General features: G+C 38.6%; 1 protein-coding gene and 1 non-coding gene across 6 annotated transcripts in view; both read left to right on the top strand.

The window, feature by feature from the left end:
- The first annotated feature begins 277 nt into the window (after positions 1-277).
- The window catches only part of SLC15A2 (solute carrier family 15 member 2), a 38,144-nt gene continuing 18,641 nt past the window's right edge, over positions 278-19,780 (top strand). The window contains exons 1-7 of one of the 5 annotated variants that reach the window (XM_037051511.1): positions 281-481; positions 2,329-2,416; positions 3,020-3,161; positions 10,066-10,158; positions 11,495-11,594; positions 13,627-13,717; positions 14,000-14,077. In XM_037051511.1, coding sequence (XP_036907406.1) covers positions 377-481; positions 2,329-2,416; positions 3,020-3,161; positions 10,066-10,158; positions 11,495-11,594; positions 13,627-13,717; positions 14,000-14,077 — 697 coding nt within the window. In that variant the 5' untranslated portion in view covers positions 281-376. Of the gene's footprint in view, positions 482-1,972; positions 1,983-2,328; positions 2,417-3,019; positions 3,162-10,065; positions 10,159-11,494; positions 11,595-13,626; positions 13,718-13,999; positions 14,078-19,780 lie in introns of those variants that run through there. The other 4 variants (XM_037051514.1, XM_037051512.1, XM_037051515.1 and 1 more) reach the window with 4 other exon arrangements.
- On the top strand, positions 15,158-15,264 carry LOC118990778 (U6 spliceosomal RNA). The gene has a single exon (XR_005067291.1). It is a non-coding gene; the product is annotated as a U6 spliceosomal RNA (small nuclear RNA).

The raw sequence follows: 19,780 nt of genomic DNA, 5'->3' as shown, positions 1-19,780 counted from the left end.
TAAATGGCAGCTATTGTCATCAAATTGCTGTTTAAATCCATGCTTGGGGAATTATATTCCTAACTATTTTGCATTCTTTTGGAATTCTCCAGCATTGTCTTTCACATCTTATAATGTGTTGCTCTCACCTCTCCAGCTTTAGCTTTCACATAACTCTTCTTTGAATGAACTGGTCTCTGAGATACAACCCTTTGTTCTCTTATAGATTTTGTATTTTGCTCTGAGCCAGGCAGTTACTGAAGCCAACACCCACAGGGTTAAACCTAGTTGCTGAAGCCACCCCCACCTCCCAGTGCCCCTTTTCCCTGTAGGCTGGCAGCTGTCCCGAGTGCTTACCGAAGCCAAATGCTTGAAGAGAGAGAGTAAGAAGCCAGCTATGAACCCCTTCCAGAAAAATGAGTCCAAGGAAACTTTTTTTTCACCTGTTTCCACTGAAGAGGTACCACCTCGACCTCCCAGACTTCCAAAGAAGCCACCTCCGGTGAGTCCCCAGGTTCATTTACGTCTCTAACAGGGACAGACTTGCACTTTTGGTTCTCTTCCTTGGCCTCTTGGAGCTTCAGGCTGAAATGCATTAGGGTATTACAAGTATTCTTTCTTGGAGTTAGAATTAACATGAAAACCAAATCTAAACAGAGGTTTCCTGTACTTAGGAGAGGAAACAGCCGAAAGAGGCACTTGAGGTTCTTCATCTGAGACTCAGGACTTTGCTGTGTTTCATTGCATATATGTTCTGAATTTATCTGGGGCGAAGGGGGGAAAAAGTAATTTGAAAGTCCAGGGAAACTTGGCAAGCACTCCTGTCTGGAGAACTGTGTGTGATTGTTCTTTCTTTACCAATATAAAAATTCAACCCTTAGTTCCCACTGTGGGCAGAGTCTTAGGCTGGACATCATACAAGTTTTAGAATAATAGATCCAGTCTCTGTTACTATGCGTTCCAGCTTACAGTGGGAAACAGGATAGAGAAACAAAGAAGTAGTAATAATATTTTGCATTATATACTTGTTTAAACACTTCCAAATTAATTATCTCGTGGAATCCTCACATCAAAGTCCTGTGGTAGAGAGGTTACAGTAATAATAGCCAATATTTACTAAGTTCTTAATATGGCTCAAGAGGTAGTAGTGTTCTCATGTTTTAGGAACAACAGAACTGAGGTATGAAGACAAGCATAGTGACATGGTCAGGCTCAGTATGTTAAGCCAGCCAGTGACAATGTTACATAGCAAGTGAAGTGTGTTAACAAAACTTCAGCTTGCGCAATTCTCTAACTGTGAGCTGGGAAAGTAAGAAACTGATTCATTGTGTCTTTCAAGCAAGTTATTGTCACATAGTAATGCATATTAATATTTAAGAGAGTTGTTTATATCTATCCACATGGGTAAAAGAGTGAAAAATTAATTTGTTGCTTTATCTAGTTATTTATTTTGTTATAGGTCTTCTGGTCCCATACAATTTAAGACTGCTTATAAAGATGCATAAATTTCTTATGAAATAAGAAGTAATACAAATCTCATAACATTTGGCTTTCCCAAGGACAGATATCTTTATCCCCCTCCTCCCCTTCAAGTTTGCTGGGCTATTATAATGCTTAGGGATTTCAAATAAAAGATCACATTCCTTATATTCTGACTGACACAGTGCATGAATAACATAGTCCTTTTAAAATCCAATAAGATTACAAAAAATATTATCAAGTCTCTTTTGTAGGATGAATGGACATTTAATTTTACAAGGTTTAAGAACTCTCTGCACAAGGTCAAGGTGATCCATCAGTTTACCTTTAGCTATCTATGTTGGGCTCTGAGCCTGACTCTAGCAGCCTCTGAATGAGAAGGCATCATATTGCCAGGATTCCTCCCAGCGTGGCAAAAAGGGCAGGTGGGGACAAGGTTAGTTGGCACAGTGGAGCCAAGCAGGTTACTGACATCCAAATGTAACTGCTTGGATATCAAGTGCTCTATATATAGGCCACCTCCTGTTCTGTATCTAGAAATAAGTGATGACTGATCTGCCCAGAGCCTCAGGCTTTTCAGCCAGTAATTGTGGGAAGATAGCAGGTCCTGTATCTAGGATCAAGGAATGCCTGAGCAGTTCCATGTCGATTGAGGAACAAGTCACATCCAGGATAGCTTCTATCACTCCTAAATCAGCAATGTAAGCACTTTTAGTAGATAATAGCTGTTTCGTGAACAGACACCATTGCTTCACATTCCCTCTCATGGTGACTTCAAATAAATGAATTTTTCTGCTGTGGAACAATACAGTAGTTTAAATGGGGGGTGAGGAAGATTATGCTTGAACCATTGTCTCTTCTGCTTTATAGAAAATCTGTGGCTCCAACTATCCACTGAGCATTGCTTTCATTGTGGTGAATGAATTCTGTGAGCGCTTTTCCTATTATGGAATGAAAGGTAATTGTGTATCTCAAAGTTTTATTCTTCTCTACTCACCCTCACCCCATGTTTGTACTGTCTCGTCTTCTTGTATGCATTTATTTCCTTCAACCACTCTTTCTGTCTTCATCCAAATTGGTCCTTTCCTTTGGCCAGGACTTACAATAAATGCCTCATGGGATTCCCCTAGTAACTGATACAGGGCAAGAATAGAAAGGCCTACTTGAAATCAGAACACAGTCTATGAGAATATAAGCTGGAAAATGCTCACCATCTGAGTCCCATCATCATATCTGTTCCTCAGTTCTGTGAACTGTACTGTTGCTGAGAAAGAGAAGGGAGGGGTATTAGAAGCACCACATTATCTTTATGGTCGGCCTAAATGATGCCATGTGTGCACATAGACTGAAGAGAAGAATACTGCATTTGTACACTCAGCATCACCCCATCACAGCTCCCATGGGCCCTGCTTCTAGTGCCTAGCACTCAGTCCTCCGTCACTTCATTGAAAGGAATGTTGAAGGTCAAGATCACCTTCAAAGACCAGAGATCAAAGGTACTTCTCTTCCATAAGTCAATTTAATGCATCTACCTTATTTTGCTTCCCTTTTTTCACCTTAGCTGTGCTGACCCTGTATTTCCTGTATTTCCTGCACTGGAACGAAGATACTTCCACATCTGTATACCATGCCTTCAGCAGCCTCTGTTATTTCACTCCCATCCTGGGAGCAGTTATTGCTGACTCATGGTTGGGAAAATTCAAGTAAGGAAGATGGAAGATCGAATCCCCCAGGAGCTTCACAGATTAATTGTGCAGAGATTACCACTTAGAGTCTCTTCTTCCAAACAAGAGTGTACAAGTCATCCATGACAAATAGAATCTCTCTAAGACAGACATTATTAGTTTTTCTAATATTTTGATATCCTTTACAATCAAGAGTTGTTTCGTTTTCTCTTAAATCTAATTTTAATCGTCTATCCTATAGTTTAAGACCAGTTCATATTCTTATCTCAGGGGAAATAAATATTACCACCCACCAGAACATTTATAATTTGTAATTTATAATTTTAGAGGCCTCAGTGTAGCTGTTTGATATACTCTCTATCTCCTCTCCATATTGAATCGTCTCAACTCCTTTGGTATCTTCCTATGAGCCCCTCTTCTCAGTTCTATAACCAACTCTTTTTTTCCTCCTCTAACCTCTTCCTGTAGTTTCCTTCTTAAGAATATAAGTATTTTTACGAGTTAGACTAATGGTCTATGCCCTTGAGTATCTTTTAGGTCCCTGAAAATAGCACCAAGAGACATTTATCCTCATAGGCTAGAGATGGGTATGAGACATCCATCATCCAGTTACTTTCTATGGACTTGTCACCTATGGATTTATCTAAATTAACATTTCTCAAAGTACATTCTGTTGAAAACCGGTTTATATAGGATATAATGAGTGTTGTGCAGGAAAATTAAGATCTCATGGTGAAATAAGTTTGGAAAATGCTAAAATATTTCTTTACTGTTATAGCCTTCAACAGGCTAATATGCACTGTAAAACCTCAAAGAGAAGGTTATGTCACTTAGTGTTTCCCAAACTTGTTTGATCATAGAATATTTTTTCAGGGTATCTTGTGGACCTACTGTTTCAAGGAATCTTCTTTAGTAAACACTGTGTTATAGCTCATCATTCTAAAGTATTTAATTAGCACCTTATATATGGCTACAACATGTCTAGAGAGAGAGTACTAAACACAGTTTTCTGACTTGAGAGAGGATGGTGAGTAGGTGGCTGAGATCTATGTTTGCTTCTTACATAGTATTAGTTCCCAAGTCTATTCAAATAGGGGGCTAGTAGTATATGCAGAATGAAAAGAATAAGCTGTGGTCTGTATTCAGTTATAGAATAAAAGACTCACACACACAACTAGTACTGTACTTTTATCTATTTTCTAAATGACTTCCTTTAAAATTAAAGGGGTACAGTTCTGGAATTTGGTGAACAATAGCTTCCTGTCTATTTCAGAGGAAATATAATGACCTCCATTTATGCCCTCAGTCTCAATCCTTTTTGAGGTATTATTTTTTAAATTATTTTTATTCTATAAAGTACAAAAATCCGAAGGTCTTGGTACAAAGTGTACAGCTTGATGAATTTTTACATATGCATCACCATCACCTACATTATTTTCCCTAGGCTTTTTGTACCCTCAATGTTCCCCTCTCTTGCCTTCAAATTCTCCCTTAGAAGTAGGTGCAAATCTCTGTACCTAAAAGCATGTGCCAGTCTCTGATACCTTTAAACAAACAGAACTGTTGTTAACCCTCCCTTCAAACTGTCTTCTTTATCTTATTACCATCATCTCCAAACTTTAAAAAGAATCATCTATATTTGTTGCCTTCCTTTCTCACTGTTCATTATCACCCGTTAGAGCAGAGTAATATAATGTAATGCAGTAGGATCCAATTCAATTTCATTTTATCTGATAAAATTTAATTGAATAAATGTTTATTGCCCTGGCTGGTGTGGCTCAGTGGATTGAGAGCAGGCCTGCGAACCAAACAACCACAGTTCAGTTCCCGGTCAGGGCACATGCCTGGGTTGCAGGCCAGTTCCCAGCAGGGGATGCACAAGAGGCAACCATACATTGATATTTTTCTCCCTCTCACTTGAAAAAAAATAAAATAAAAATAAAATAAATAAATGTTTATTAAACATCTATTTGTTAAAAAAAGTAGGGGGTAAAGAGATGCATAAAATACAAATACCTGCTTCATATTGTTCATATGCAACTACCTTTAATGCAGAGCAGCAGATTGTGGTAAGTACAATAAAATATAACATAAATCATCTCTTTAACCTGTTGAAAGTTATCTAAGATCATTGACAGTGATCTTTTTGCTAACAAATTCCATTGGTGTTTTTGAGATTCTTATTCAATTTGAACTTGTTTTAACATTTTAGTCTATTTATCACTCCTATATTCTTGAAAATTCTTGGGCTTCTCTAACACTGCATTTTCTTTTTTAAAATATATTTTATTGATTATACCATTACAGCTGTTCTATTCCTCCCTTTCATTCCCCTCCACCCTGCACACCCCTCCCCCACCATCCTCCCCTTTAGTTTATGACCACGTGTCTCAAGTTCTTTAGATTCTATATTTCCCATACTATTCTTGCCCTCCCCCCTGTCTATTTTTTACCTACCCATCTATGCTACTTATTTTCTGTATCTTCTCCCCCCTTCTCCTCCTCCCACTCCCCTGTTGCTAACCCTACATGTGTTCTTCATTTCTATGGTTCTGCTCCTGATCTAGCTGTCCTCTTGGTTTGCCTTTGTTTTAGGTGTGGTTGTTAATAACTGTGAGTTTGCTGTCCTTTCACTGTTCATATTTTTCATCTTCTTTTTCTTAGATAAGTCCCTTTAACATTTTATATAATAAGGGCTTGGGGATGATGAACTCCTTGAACTTGATCTTATCTGAGAAGCACTTTATCTGCCCTTCCATTCTAAATGAAAGCTTTGCTGGATAAAGCAATCTTGGCTGTAGGTCTTTGGATTTCATGACTTGGAATACTTCTTTCCAGCCCCTTCTTGCCTGTAAGGTCTCTTTTGAGAAATCCGCTGACAGTCTGATGGGAAGTCCTTTGTAGGTGACTGTCCCCTTATCCCTTGATGCTTCTAGGATTCTCTCCTTCATTTTAATCTTGGCTAATGTAATTATGATGTGCCTTGGTGTGTTCCTTCTTGGGTCCAACTTCTTTGGGACTCTCTGAGCTTCCTGGATTTGCTGGAACTCTATGTCCTTTGCCAGACTGGGAAAGTTCTCCTTTATTATTTGTTCAAATAAGTGTTCCACTTGTGGCTGTTCCTTTTCCCCTTCTGGTACCCCTATAATTCAGATGTTGGAACGTTTAAAGATGTCCTGGAGGTTCCTAAGCCTCTCCTCATTTTTCTGAATTCTTGTAACTTCACTTTTTTCTATTTGGCCATTTCTTCCTTCCTTCTAGCCCATCCCCTTGATTTGAGTCCCAGTTTCCTTTCCATTGCTATTGGCTTCCTGTGCATTTCCCTTCATGTCAATTAGTTTAGCCTTCATATGTTCCTCTAATTTGTGACTATAATCAACCAGTTCTGTGAGCATCCTGATCACCAGTATTTTGAACTGTGCATCTGAGAGGTTTGCTATTTCTTTTTCACTTAGAGTTACCAGCTCTGGGGCTTTGAGTTCTTCTTGAGCCATATTTTGGACTGTTCATGCCTGTTACATATGAGGAGCAGAGCCCTAGGTGTTCACCAGGGCGGGGCAACTCAGTTGCTGGGTCGTGACACTATATGTGGGGGCGGGGTCAAAGGAAAGCAATGGCTGTCCCCTCTGCTGCCTCCCACCAATGCCGGGGCCCACACAGTCCATCCCACTGCAAGAGAATGTGCAACCATGGTCAGCCTGGTCAGCCCACTGCCACTGGGTTCGACCCTGGGGCCTGTGCGTTCTGTCTCACTGCTCACTCCTCTGCTGGTTTATCTGTGCAGGAATGTGTGACCGTGGCCAGCCTGCTGCCCTGCGCCCTCACTGGGTCCGCCCAGCACTACCCCACTACCCCGGCTGCCTGGGAACCCAGGTCGGGGATCTTTCCTGCCGGTCCCTGCTCTGATGCTGGCTCTGCCCCTCTTACTGGTTCCGTTGAATGATTCGTTCTTGTCGGACTTCCGTATAGTTCAATTCTCTGTTCTTTGGCTGCGTCTTTGTTTACTAAACCTTTGTTGTATTCAAACTTGGTTGTGGGAGAAGGCACAGTGTTTCCACTTACGCCTCCATCTTGGTGGAAGTCCCCCTGCATTTTCTGATTTTCTTCATCATTCTCTTTTTGGATTCTTCCTTATTTGGCTTCTCTGTTTTTCCTTTTGTTTACTTAACTCTTTCCTGAATGTAGGCATTTCCCCAGGGTGCATCATTTACTCCTCTCTTTCTTCACATTCTCTTTTAGCAAATCTTATGGTGTCAATATTAGCTACATGGAGATAGCTCCTCAAACTCTGTAATCTTGCCAAATTCATTTATTAGTTCGAGCAGTTTTTTGGTAGAGTTCAAACTCTGTAATCTTAACTTCTCACTCAATATGCATTATAACTGCATATTGCCATTCATCTCCTGGATGTTTTCTACCTTACCCCACCTCCCAAACCAATACCGCCCACGTTTAGTCAGTTGCCAAATTCTACCAATTCAATTTGTATAGTATTTCTCACATGTGTCACTCTTCAACAGCGAATCTCACTGCCATTTATTGCCACTACTTGAGTTTTGGTCTTCATTACCTTAAATTGATCTATTGAGAAAGACACCTAAAATGTTGTCACCACTTCCCAGAACTTTTTCTTAGAATTGAACCTATACACTATTGCCAAATTAATCTTCCTAAGAGAAATCTTTGTTCACATTACTAGTCTGCTCAAAATTTTCTGATGACTAACTCATTTCTACTAATCTCAACCCAACTGACCTTTCTGCTTTTATTGTCATATTCCCTTTCAAGACTGTTTTCTAGAGAAAAATGAATACTACTATTTCCCTAATAATAGTCAGTGCATACCTTTTCTATCTCAGTTTGCTGTTTCTACTTCATGGAATCTTTTTCCTGCCCATCCTCTTTTTTCCAAATCCTTTAAGACTTAGTTCAAATGCCTCCTATGTTATGGATTATTCTTTACCCCTCACCTTTCACTACTAGTCAGAAGTAATCTAATCTTCTTTGAACTTATTTTTTACCCTCACATAGCATTTACTAAACTTTATCTTATTTGTGTATGTCTAATATTTTCTTCTAAACAGAGAATAAAGTTTCATTTATATTTTTATCCTCAGCATCTAGAAGAGTGCCTGATAAATGTTTCAGTTAATAAATTTATTCACCCTTAGATACTCAAAAGTAGTCACAAGACTGATAGCTGTGGGAAGGCGAGAAGGTAGCTTTCATCCCTCCTGTTGGCTTTCATACCCTGTGGCCCATGCCTATCAGTGGGAGTTGATGATGTTGGCAATTACTTACAACCATTCTCTTAAATGTTTTTAGTATCAAATATGCTTTTGGATGTCCTGTCTACACTTCTGCTTTCTCTTTCTTCTACTGTGTTGATAGCATTTCCCCTCCCTCCTATCTTCTTTGTCTGGACAGAGGCAACTCTCTTCACACTAGGTCTCTTCCTTTGCAATCACTGCACATACTCCTCAGTTCCTAAGCTCTAATGAAAATTAGTTCTGGTGGTGGCATAAAATTTAAAATTTCTGCCTCTTTCCTTTTCCATTTCCACATTAACTTGGTCACAATAACACTAAAGGAACACTAGACTATGAAGTAGAATGTTAGAAGTTCTAGACTTAGCCCCGGTACTAATTGGAATGTCACTTAGGACTGTCAAAACTTTGATCTCTCTCATTTTAGTTTCCTCACTTGTGAATGGAAGCTAGGTCAAGTCTGTCTAAAACATTTTGTGTTATATGGTTGGAATTATAATGTTCCCAGTGATCTCTTTTCAAATGTGGAATTTCCAAGTCTTTCTTGACTTCTTTCTCCTTCTGTTAGTTTCCTGCTATTAGCCTCTTCTCTTATATTATATTTTCATATCCTGAATCTTTCACCTAAAAAGATGCCTATTTTCCTTCTAAGCCATGTACACTTCTCTCATTCATTTAGCTCAATGATTCGATGTTGCTCTGATCTCCCTACTCATACTCTATTACTCCAGCTTAGACTCCTTTTGAGTTTTCTCTCTGATGATCTAACATAGGTCATCTCTTTTGGATTCATGATAGCTGGCCTTTTTCCAGTCTCTTTTCATTTCTATTCTTTCTACTTATTCTTTTTATTCCAACAAAGAGAAATTTTCTCTAGAAGATCCTTTCTACAAAACATTTTTGCAAAACCCTGTCCCTTCCTTCTAATTTTAATTAGCCCTTCTGATATTAATTAGTCACCCAATTTTTTACCCTCTACTTCCCATTATGAATCTCCTAAGATCCCTTCCCTGGAGAGCCAACCTAGGAAGATTAGACATTTAGAATGAGAAATCCATACCTAAGTTTCTGGTATTTTTAGCCTTCCTCTCTGATACCTTCATTTTATTCACTATATTTTACATTAGCATTTAATACTTTAAAATTACAGATATAAACTATAGAATTTCCAAGTTTCCTTGTAGTACTAATATTCTACTTTTACATAAAGAGAATACTAGTGTGGTGATACACATAAGGAGTATATTGTATATGTGGCCATCTGCTTTATTTCAGTGTGTACATTTCTATGTATGTTCGCACTGGAATTCCTTACTCTGCTACTTTCTATTTGCCATTCAGATTTCTTGGACAAACAATACAACAGGAAGTCCCTACCAGCCATGTGATCTTTATCACTGCAAAGTCTATTCAAAATCTCTGGCTCCTTTCTCACCCTTGGCTAACCTCTAACATTCAGGGCAAAGAGTACCCCTCTCTTTTTCTAGTCTGTTTATTTCATTCACCATTATTATTTCTCTTTGCATTTCCTAGGTAAATGTTTCCTTCCTCCCACCTTATTTATCCTGGCACTGAAAATAGTGTGAACTCTGAGTCTATGTTACTCAAGTCTCTGAATGTTGTTTCCAGGCTGACTGATTTAACTCTCTCAACAGGACAATCATCTCTCTATCCATGGTGTATGTGCTTGGCCATGTGATCAAGTCCTTGGGTGCCTTACCAATTCTGGGGGGACACACAGTACACACGTGAGTAAAATTATGGAATAAACAGAACCATTTTCTTCCTTTAAACAGGTAAATGTCTCATGTATTCATCACAGATTGTTTTCCATTTTCTTATCAAAGATGTCTCTTTATTTTACAATCTACTTGTTTTATTACCAATTTGGTTAAGAAAAAATTATTTACTGGTTGAACTCTTTTCTACTTTATCTGAGTTTCTTTGTTTTATTAAATATTTGAGTACTTATAGATTGCCTAGTTAGTGTTCTCTTCATAAAAACTCACCGTATGCTTGAAGATGATCATTAAAATATTTCTGCCCTGCATATTCCCTCACTGTTCACCCAGCCCTGCATCTGTTCTTTACCAGGGTGAAAAAACGTCTGTAATATTTCTTTATAATTCATTATAGAAGTCATATTCTAAGCTTGGATATTTTTCATTTATTTGTAGTTCCATATATTCCAGCCGCTGTATCCATTTTTACTAAAGTTATTCACATTTATGGGACAAGAAGCATTTGATAGCTTTTTATTTCTGTTGGTTTAGTCAGTAAAGATGATTACATTTGTTCAAGAAATGGCTCATATGTATTCATGTTTTTTTTTAAAAAGATTTTATTTATTTATTTATTATTTTTAGAAGGGAAGGAGAGAGGGAGAGAATCATCAATGTATGGTTGCCTTTTGTGCATCCCCTGCTGGTAGTTAGCCTGCAAGGAACCAGCCTGCAACCCAGGCATGTGCCCTGACTGGGAATCGAACTGCGATCATCTGGTTTGCAGGCCCGTGCTCAATCCACTGAGCTACGCCAGCCAGGGCTGTATTCATGTTTATAATGTGCCTATACATGTATTTATCCTGTAACTTAAGAATTTTGTTTGCAATTTAATAAATATTAGATACCTCCTTATTGGTGCCCCATCAAAAATCAGTGACACTGCTCCTACTAATTATGATGAATTTTAACATTGTGTTGTGTGCTTAGTAATGGTATATGGGATAAAGGTCTTTCCATTGAAGTGTCTCTTTGACTAAGACAAGACAGCGAACCAGAGCTTTAATTTTGAAGTTGCTGCAGTATGTGCTTTTATCCATTGTACACAAGGGGTACATGAAAATGTCAGGGACAAAACCCTCCCATGCAATAAATACTTCCTGGTGGAGCTCAAGGGTCATAAAGTTCTTAAGTGTCCCCAAGTCTATCCTAAGAGTAAAAGGAGATGGAAGGTACCCACAGGTTAGAAATGTAAAGGGGATCTTTGCCGTTGTCTACTTTTTTCTCTCATGTAGCTCTATATTTAGTTTCTACAGATGGGTTTAACAGCAATATGGTTAGTGTCCTCACCTTTCCATTTCAGAGTCCTATCGTTGATCGGCCTGAGTCTAATAGCTTTGGGGACAGGAGGGATCAAACCCTGCGTGGCAGCTTTTGGTGGAGACCAGTTTGAAAAAAACCATGTAAGAGTCCTTTTAATCCTATTTTTTCAAGAATGTAGAACAAGCATTAAAAAAGATTCCTGGCAGGTAGCCATTTGCCAAGATTGAAGTAATTGACTGGTGAGATGGTATGTAAGGAGTTATGTTTCATTCTGGGTACTGGTCATTAATAGAGCGAAAAAGTGAAAATGGTCCAAGGAAAGTGACCAAGGTGATAGGTGGACTAAAAGACACATCTTATGAAGAAAGGTTGAGGGCAAAGGAGATAATAGCCTGGATAAGACAAGAATTAAAAAGAATATAATAGCTCTCTATACATTATGGACAAATGTCAGTAATGAAGCCTGAGACCAAAGTGATAGGAAACTAGCATTTTGCTTGATGGAAGGAAAATCTTTAAATAGCAGAGTTTGAAGTAGTGAGTTTACTCTCACTTGGACTATTTAAGAAGAAATGCAGCATGCACTTTGGGAATGAGAGGGGATGAGTAGTGTAGAAATGATTTAAACATCTCTAGTTTTGAGATTCTATGAAAGGGAAAAATAACCAAACAGAATGAGTTTCTATAGATGAACTTGTCTAGATCAGCAATTGTCAACTGGTGTGCTACAAGAATTTTTAAAACATGCATTACCTGACTATTTTTTAGCCAGGGGCATTGACCTCTTTTCCCTTAGGTTGTCTAATTAAAAAAGAAAGCACAACAAGCAACACAACAATATCCATCTGGTGTGAATAAATCAAAAATTAGATATATTTTTATCAGATCAGCAAAAAATATATTGTTTGATGTGCCACAAAATTTCAGTAATTAGTTTATGTGTGCCACGAGATGAACAGGTTGAGACTCTCTGGGCTAGATGATTATTCTCTCTCTTTCTAAATACTTTTCATGGTCAAGGGGGAAAAACAGTGTGAATAAAGTAAAAATGGTGCTGTATGAGGAAGCAGTGAGAAATAGGCAAGGGAAATAGTCTATTCTTAGATCAGCCAAAATTTCTGGCTTCTTCTCTTTTGCTCTCAGTTTTCTTTTTGGTCTGTCTTCATGTAGGCATTCCCTCTTCTATAGATATTTATCATGCTTCCAGTTTTTCTCTCTCTGCTCTTTTTTAGTGTCTTATCTTCGGTGGTCATACTTAAATAGTCTCTTACTCTGTAGAGCACTCTAGTAATCATTTTAGATTTTTCATATGTCTTGGTGTCCGTAGATCATAATTGCTTACTGAGTTTGGAGATATAACACAACTTTGCCAGGTGGGATTCTATGAACAATGAGCTGTGCAAATATGTGGGTGAAATAAAGTTTAAATAGAGAGCAGAAGAGGAAGTGAGATACACTGTAAAATAGAAAATAGGAAGGAAATTTTGTTGTGTCAGGAAAAGATCTGGGGTGCCAAAATGAAGCACAGCAGTACACGGTGAATTAGCAATTTTATTTGAAATATGCTTCATTGGTAACTGCTCCACAAAGATATTTAATAATAGGACATACCCACCTCCAAGTTTCCATCAGCCACTTCGAGTAAGCACTAAGTGAATTACCCTGCTTGATCAACAGTTTACTCCATTGTCCTATGTTCTAATCCTATTTCTACCATGTATTCCACAAAATCTGTTGTTTAAATCAGTCAGTCAATCACTTAATTTGGTCAATAAATATCTATTTAGTCTGTAATATATGCAGATGCTATGCTAGATTGGGGATTACATAAATGAGTAACGCTTCATGATTTCTTCCCTAAAGGAACTCACAACATACTGAAACAAACATTTAATGCAAAGAAATTAATATAGGACACAGTGACCTAGTGTACAGTGTGTTTTGGCCAGATAAAAAGGTTAAAGAATGTTAAAGATGCTTATCCTGGGATTTGAAAGATGGGTAAGTGGTTGTATGGGGTGAGCCAGGTCTGTTTTAAAATATGTAATATGATGCTCAGATACCATGGAGGCAACATCTGAATCTGTGTGTTTACTTCCAGCCGAATCTGAACATAGCAGAGAGTGCAGCTAAGAGGAATATTAAACTGATGGTGTTTCCTGTTTGTTTCAGGAAGAGGAGCGGACTAGATACTTCTCAGTCTTCTACCTCTCCATCAATGCAGGGAGCTTGATTTCTACATTTATTACACCCATGCTGAGAGGTTAGAATCTTCTCTGTGGGGCCCTATATAAAGCTTTACTCCTGCCTGCCAAAAATATCTCCAAGACTTCCTGCTGGCCATTCTCTTCTTTTATAAGGGCTTGAAAACCTGAGAGAATTTCTTTCAGTCTTGATTTGTCTGGCCCCAAAGGAGTATGGATTAGGTGACGGGAGGAAAGAGGACATTAGGTGACGGGAGGAAAGAGGACCTCAAAAACCTGAGCTTGCAGAATAGAACATCAAAGACTCAAGTATCAGGGTTATTTATTTATTTTTTCTTTAGGAGACGTGAAGTGTTTTGGGGAAGACTGCTATGCACTGGCTTTTGGAGTCCCAGGACTGCTTATGCTAATAGCACTTGGTAAGTCCAGTGGGGCAGAGGAAACTAGTAATCACTGATGCCTGCCTGCCACATGTAAAACATCATGTAAGCACTTTACAGAAACGATTTTACTCAATCCTCACACAACTCTCTTAGGTAGGTGTTATTATAGGGGTTTCCCCTAAACATTGGAGATAAATTAACTGAAGTCAGAAGCCTGTTTTAAAGAGTGCCCAAGGGTATACAACTAGTAAGAAGATTCCTGGAGAGCTTTTAAAAAAGCTGATCCCTGGGCTTGATGTAGGACCAGTTGAATCAGTTTCTCTGTGGAATAGGGCCTGACCATCTATAATTTTTTAAAAATCTAGGTGATTCTAATGTGTAGTCAAAGTTGAGTTCCACTGTTATACACTACAATATGTGTGGAAGAAAGGAAGATAATTAATCCTTTTTCTTGAACTAGCTTATTTCATCTGACAGTTATTCATCTGGTAATTGGAAGACATTCCTAATTCGTTGGGCTTTATAAAGTCCCTTCTAGGTTTAGCTGTTTCTGCCCTACTCTGCAATACTCCCAAGCAGTTTGCTTTTGGGCAAAGAGAATAAGGTAAGTTGGATAAGTAGGTGGGGACTCATGCAACCTAGATCAATTGGCATTCTCTTTACCACTGAGAACCCAGCAATGCAAGAGGAATGGGGATTTGCGGATTGCTTAGTTTGTGCAGTCTAAGGGGAAACTTGGACTTGATTGTTTCTAGCCATTGACCTGGAAACCTGTTCTCACTCTGAGCTTTGGGTAACAACCCCCTGGATGAAGTCCAGTCCAAACACATAAAGAACTCAGTGGAGTAAAAGAGCCCGGAGACTCAGTGTTCAGTGTGATAATTTTCTACAGAGGGTGGCTAATAGTAATACTTAGATCCCAGTGATAATTCCAAGGAAATGTATGTGTTATTCAGGAGAGCTGTGATAATGCATTCCCTGCTTCTTTCTTCCTTCAAAGCCAGCATTTTCCCAAATAGTTTCCTGGTTTTCCAGTGATTAAAACTATGTCTCCTTCTCTGGATCATTGTACACTCATAATATTTAAATATCAGAGTAATTATAAAGACCAAAACAGTGCTCGCTTCGGCAGCACATATACCAAAATTGGAACGATACAGAGAAGATTAGCATGGCCCCTGCGCAAGGATGACACGCAAATTCGTGAAGCGTTCCATATTTTTAATTGGCACCATAAAAAAAAAAAGACCAAAACAGATGCTACAAGTGAAATTTTTATAAATTATGAAATGTTAAACAAGTATTAGCTGTCATTATTATTCAGCTGCTTCACTTTTCTTTTTTAAAAATACTTTTTATTGATCATACTATTACGGTTTTCCTAATTTCCCCCTTTATCCCCCCTCCACCCTGCCCCCCAACCCTCCAGCATTCCCCCACTTAGTTCATGTCCATGGATTGTACATGTAAGTTCTTTGAGTCCTCTGTTTCCTATACCATTTTTTCTCTCTCCCTGTCTACCTTATGACTACTAACCATGCTTCTTTTTCTCTGCATCTTTTTCCCCCCATTCCTCCCTTTCCCCTCCCCACTGAAATCCCTCCGTGTGATGTCCATTTCTTTGATTCTGTTCCTGTTCTGGTTGTTTGCTTAGTTTTTGTTTCCACTGTTTTTCTTTTCTTTNTCCCCCACTTAGTTCATGTCCATGGGTTGTACATGTAAGTTCTTTGAGTCCTCTGTTTCCTATACCATTTTTTCTCTCTCCCTGTCTACCTTATGCCTACTAACCATGCTTCTTTTTCTCTGCATCTTTTTCCCCCCATTCCTCCCTTTCCCCTCCCCACTGAAATCCCTCCGTGTGATGTCCATTTCTTTGATTCTGTTCCTGTTCTGGTTGTTTGCTTAGTTTTTGTTTCCACTGTTTTTCTTTTCTTTTAGTTTCATTTGTTGATAGTTTTGAGTTTGTTGTCATTTTACTGTTCGTATTTTTTATCTTTTTCTTAGATAAGTCCCTTTAACATTTCATATAATAAGGGCTTGGTGATGATGAACTCCTTTAACTTGACCTTATCTGGGAAGCACTTTATCTGCCCTTCCATTCTAAATGAAAGCTTTGCTGGATAGAGTAATCTTGGATGTAGGTCCTTGCCTTTGATGACTTCAAATACTTCTTTCCAGCCCCTTCCTGCCTACAAGATTTGCTTTGAGAAATCAGCTGACAGTCTTATGGGAACTCCTTTGTAGATAACTCTCTCCTTTAATCTTGCTGCTTTTGGGATTCTCTCTTTATCTTTAATCTTTGGATAACTTAATGATGACGTGTCTTGTGGTGTTCCTCTATGGGTCCAACTTGTTTGGGACTCTCTGGGCTTCCTGGACTTCCTGGAAGTCTATTTCCTTCGCCAGATTGGGGAAGTTTTCCTTCATTATTTGTTCAAATAAGTTTTCAATGTCTTGGTCTTCCTCCTCTCCTTCTGGCACCCCTGTAATTTGGATATTGGAACATTTCAGGTTGTCTCAGAGGTTTGTCTCTTCACTTTTTTGAATTTTTGTTTTTTTTATTTTGTTGTGGATAGATGTTTATTTTTTCCTTTTGTTCCAAATTGTTGCTTTGAGTCCTGGTTTCCTTCCTGTCACTGTTGATTCCTTGAACATTCTGCATTATTTCACTTTGGGTATCTTTCATTTGTTTTTTCATTTTTCAACCCAGCTCAGTCAGATCTGTGGGCATTTTGATTATCAGGGCTTTAAATTCTCCATTGGATGGGTTGATGATCTCCTCCTCGCTTAGCTGTCTTTCTGAGGCTTTGCTCTGTTCTTTTATTTGGGCCATATTTCTTTGTCTTGGCGCACCTGATAAATTGTAAGGGGGCGGGGCCTTAGGTATTCACCCAGGCAGGGCATCCCTTCTTGGTGCACAGCAGTGTTGTCTGTGTGGGAGGAGCCTGAGAGAGAACAGTGCAGTTTGCTTTCTCATCTCTAGCACACTTTTCAATGAACTCTTGCGGGAGACTGGGAGCTTCTCCCACTACCAAAATCCTGGTAGCCCACAGCCACCTCTGAGTCCCCTTAAGTCAGCCCCTCCCAAGCAGCCCACTAAACTCAGCTGCCAGCCCCTCCTCCAAAGGTCTGCATGGTTGCTGTGGTTTTTTCTGAGTCGCCCATGCTGTCCACCACCTTACTGGTATGGCTGCCTGTTTGATTTTTTTTCTGTAATTCCTTCGTTGTCAGAGTTCTGTGCATTAGGTTTTCTGGCTTTTTTAGTTGTTTATTGATTTCAGATTTTTTTTTCAATTTTTTTATTTAATTATTTTTCAAGTACAGTTTTCTATTACTCCCATCCCATCCCACCCCCTATCCTCCCCCCTCCCTCCCATTTCCACCCTTCTCAGTTGTTGTCCATGTATCCTTTATATAGGTTCCTCTAAATCCCTCCCTTATTTCCCCTGAAATTCCCTCCCCTCTCCCCTCTGGTCACTGTCAGCCTGTTCTCTATTTCAGTGTCTTTGGTTATATTTTGCTTGCTTGTTTGCTTTGTTGTTTAGCTTCCTGTTAGAGGTGAGATCATATGGTATTTGTCCTTCAACACCTGGCTTATTTCACTCAGCATAATGCTTTCCAGTTCCATCCATGTTGTTGCAAAAGGTAGGAGCTCCTTCTTTCTTTCTGCAGCATAAAATTCCATTGTGTATATGTACCATAGTTTTTTGATCCATTCATTTACTGATGGGCACCTAGGTTGCTTCCAACTCTTGGCTATTGTAAATTGTGCTGCTATGAACATTGGGGTGCATAGGTTCTTTGGGATTGGTGTTTTAGGGTTCTTAGGATACAATCCCAGCTTTCGATATAGCAAAAAGAAAAATAAAATATCTGGGAATAAATCTAACCAAGGAGGTTAAAGACCTGTATGCAGAAAATTACACAACACTGAAGACAGAAATCAAGGAAGACACAAACAAATGGAGACGTATACCGTGTTCATGGATTGGAAGAATTAACATCATCAAAATGTCCATACTACCCAAAGCAATGTACAGATTCAATATTGATTTCAGATTGGTTGTTATCCTCCTTTTGGTTGTGCGAGGAAGCGAGGGGTCTTTACCTACGCCTCCATCTTGGCTGGAACTCTGCTTTCCTTTTCTTGCTACTAAAAATAACTCAATACTTTTGGTTTTCACTATAATTAAATTAATCATTTTTTTCATTCATTCAACAAACATTTGTTTAACATCTCTATGATGTGTCAGATTCTGTACTAGACATTGGGGTCATATTGGTGCATGAGAAAACTATAGTTCATGCTTTTAAAAAAAGTGATAAAAATGGGACAACTGTAACTGAACAATAGTAAAACAATTAATTAATAAAAAGCTTATATAACCCAGCAGGAAGAGGAAGACAGACAAGTCAACAGGAATTTACAATATGGTACGATCGGTGTCACAACTGGGGAAGTATATAGAAAGCTGTCATAACACATAAGAGGAATGTCTGTATAAGACTTTGAGGGTCAAAGAGGTTTGCCTAAAGAAATGATGTCTAAGGGTAGAACTAAAGAATTAATAGCAATTAATCAAAGAAGAGATTGGAAGTGAAACAGAAATAGGGCATAGTATCTATAAGACAAGGAACTGAAATATAGTATGAAATATTCAAAGGCCTTAAAAGAATTCAGATTGCCTGGAGCATAAATGAGAAAAATAAAGAGAAATAGAAACCAGATAACTAAAGGCCCTTTAAGTAATTAAGGAATTAGAAGTTTAGCAGGAGGACAGTGGAGAGCTACAAAAAAAGATTTTGAACAAAGGAACTATAACAGTGTTATCTTTTTATTTTTTAGTAGTGTCTCTGACTATAGTGTGTAGAAAGGGTGAGTAAAGAATACTATCTATCTTGATTACTGAAATTTTGGCACTTCATTAACTTGTGTGCTCATCCTAAGTGCCTCATGCAGTTCACCTTTTCCCAGGCCTGGTAGAACTGACGAAACTTGATATGATTAGATTTGTGAAGTGAGGGAGAAGGTAAGTCAAATTTCAATTAATGGCTCTGACTTGAGCAGCTGGGTAGATAGTGGGGTCATAAACTGAGATAATGAGGGAGAACAGGTTTGGGGCAAGTCCAATGAATTTAATTTGGGGCATGTTAACATTTTGGGTATCTTGGCATATATAATTAGAGTTATCAAGAAATTATTTGGAAGTACTGGTATAGAGCTCAGAATAAATGTTTGGGCTGTACATAAATATCTGGTGCTATTAGTATAAGGGTAGTGATTAAGTCATAGAAATAGTGGAAATAACTAAGAGATAATAAGGCTAAGGTAAAAAGATGGTTAGGATAAAACCCCGAAGAGCACCAGCATTAAAAGATAGGCAAAGACTTCCCTGGCTGGTGTGGCTCAGTGGATTGAGCGCTGGCCTGCAAACTGAAAGGTCACCAGTTTGATTCCCAGCCAGGGCACATGCCTGGGTTGCAGGCCAGGTCCCCAATCGGGGGCATGCAAGAGGCAGTCAATCAGTGTATCTCTTGCACATCGATGTTTCTCTCCCTTTCTTTCTCCCTTTTTTCTCCTCTCTAAAAATAAATAAAATCTTTAAAAAAAAGATAGGCAATGAGGAAATGCCCACAAAATATCAAGAGGACTTCAAGAAGAAAGGAAATCATTCCATGACAAATATCACTAAGAAATTGAGTTAAGGGTAAAAAATGTCCATTAAATATAGCAACAAG

Source organism: Sturnira hondurensis, unplaced genomic scaffold (assembly GCF_014824575.4).
Source record: "Sturnira hondurensis isolate 20B ecotype Veracruz unplaced genomic scaffold, ASM1482457v3 Scaffold0007222, whole genome shotgun sequence".
NCBI classification, from domain to species: domain Eukaryota; kingdom Metazoa; phylum Chordata; class Mammalia; order Chiroptera; family Phyllostomidae; genus Sturnira; species Sturnira hondurensis.
This window is presented reverse-complemented; position numbering and strand designations above follow the sequence as displayed.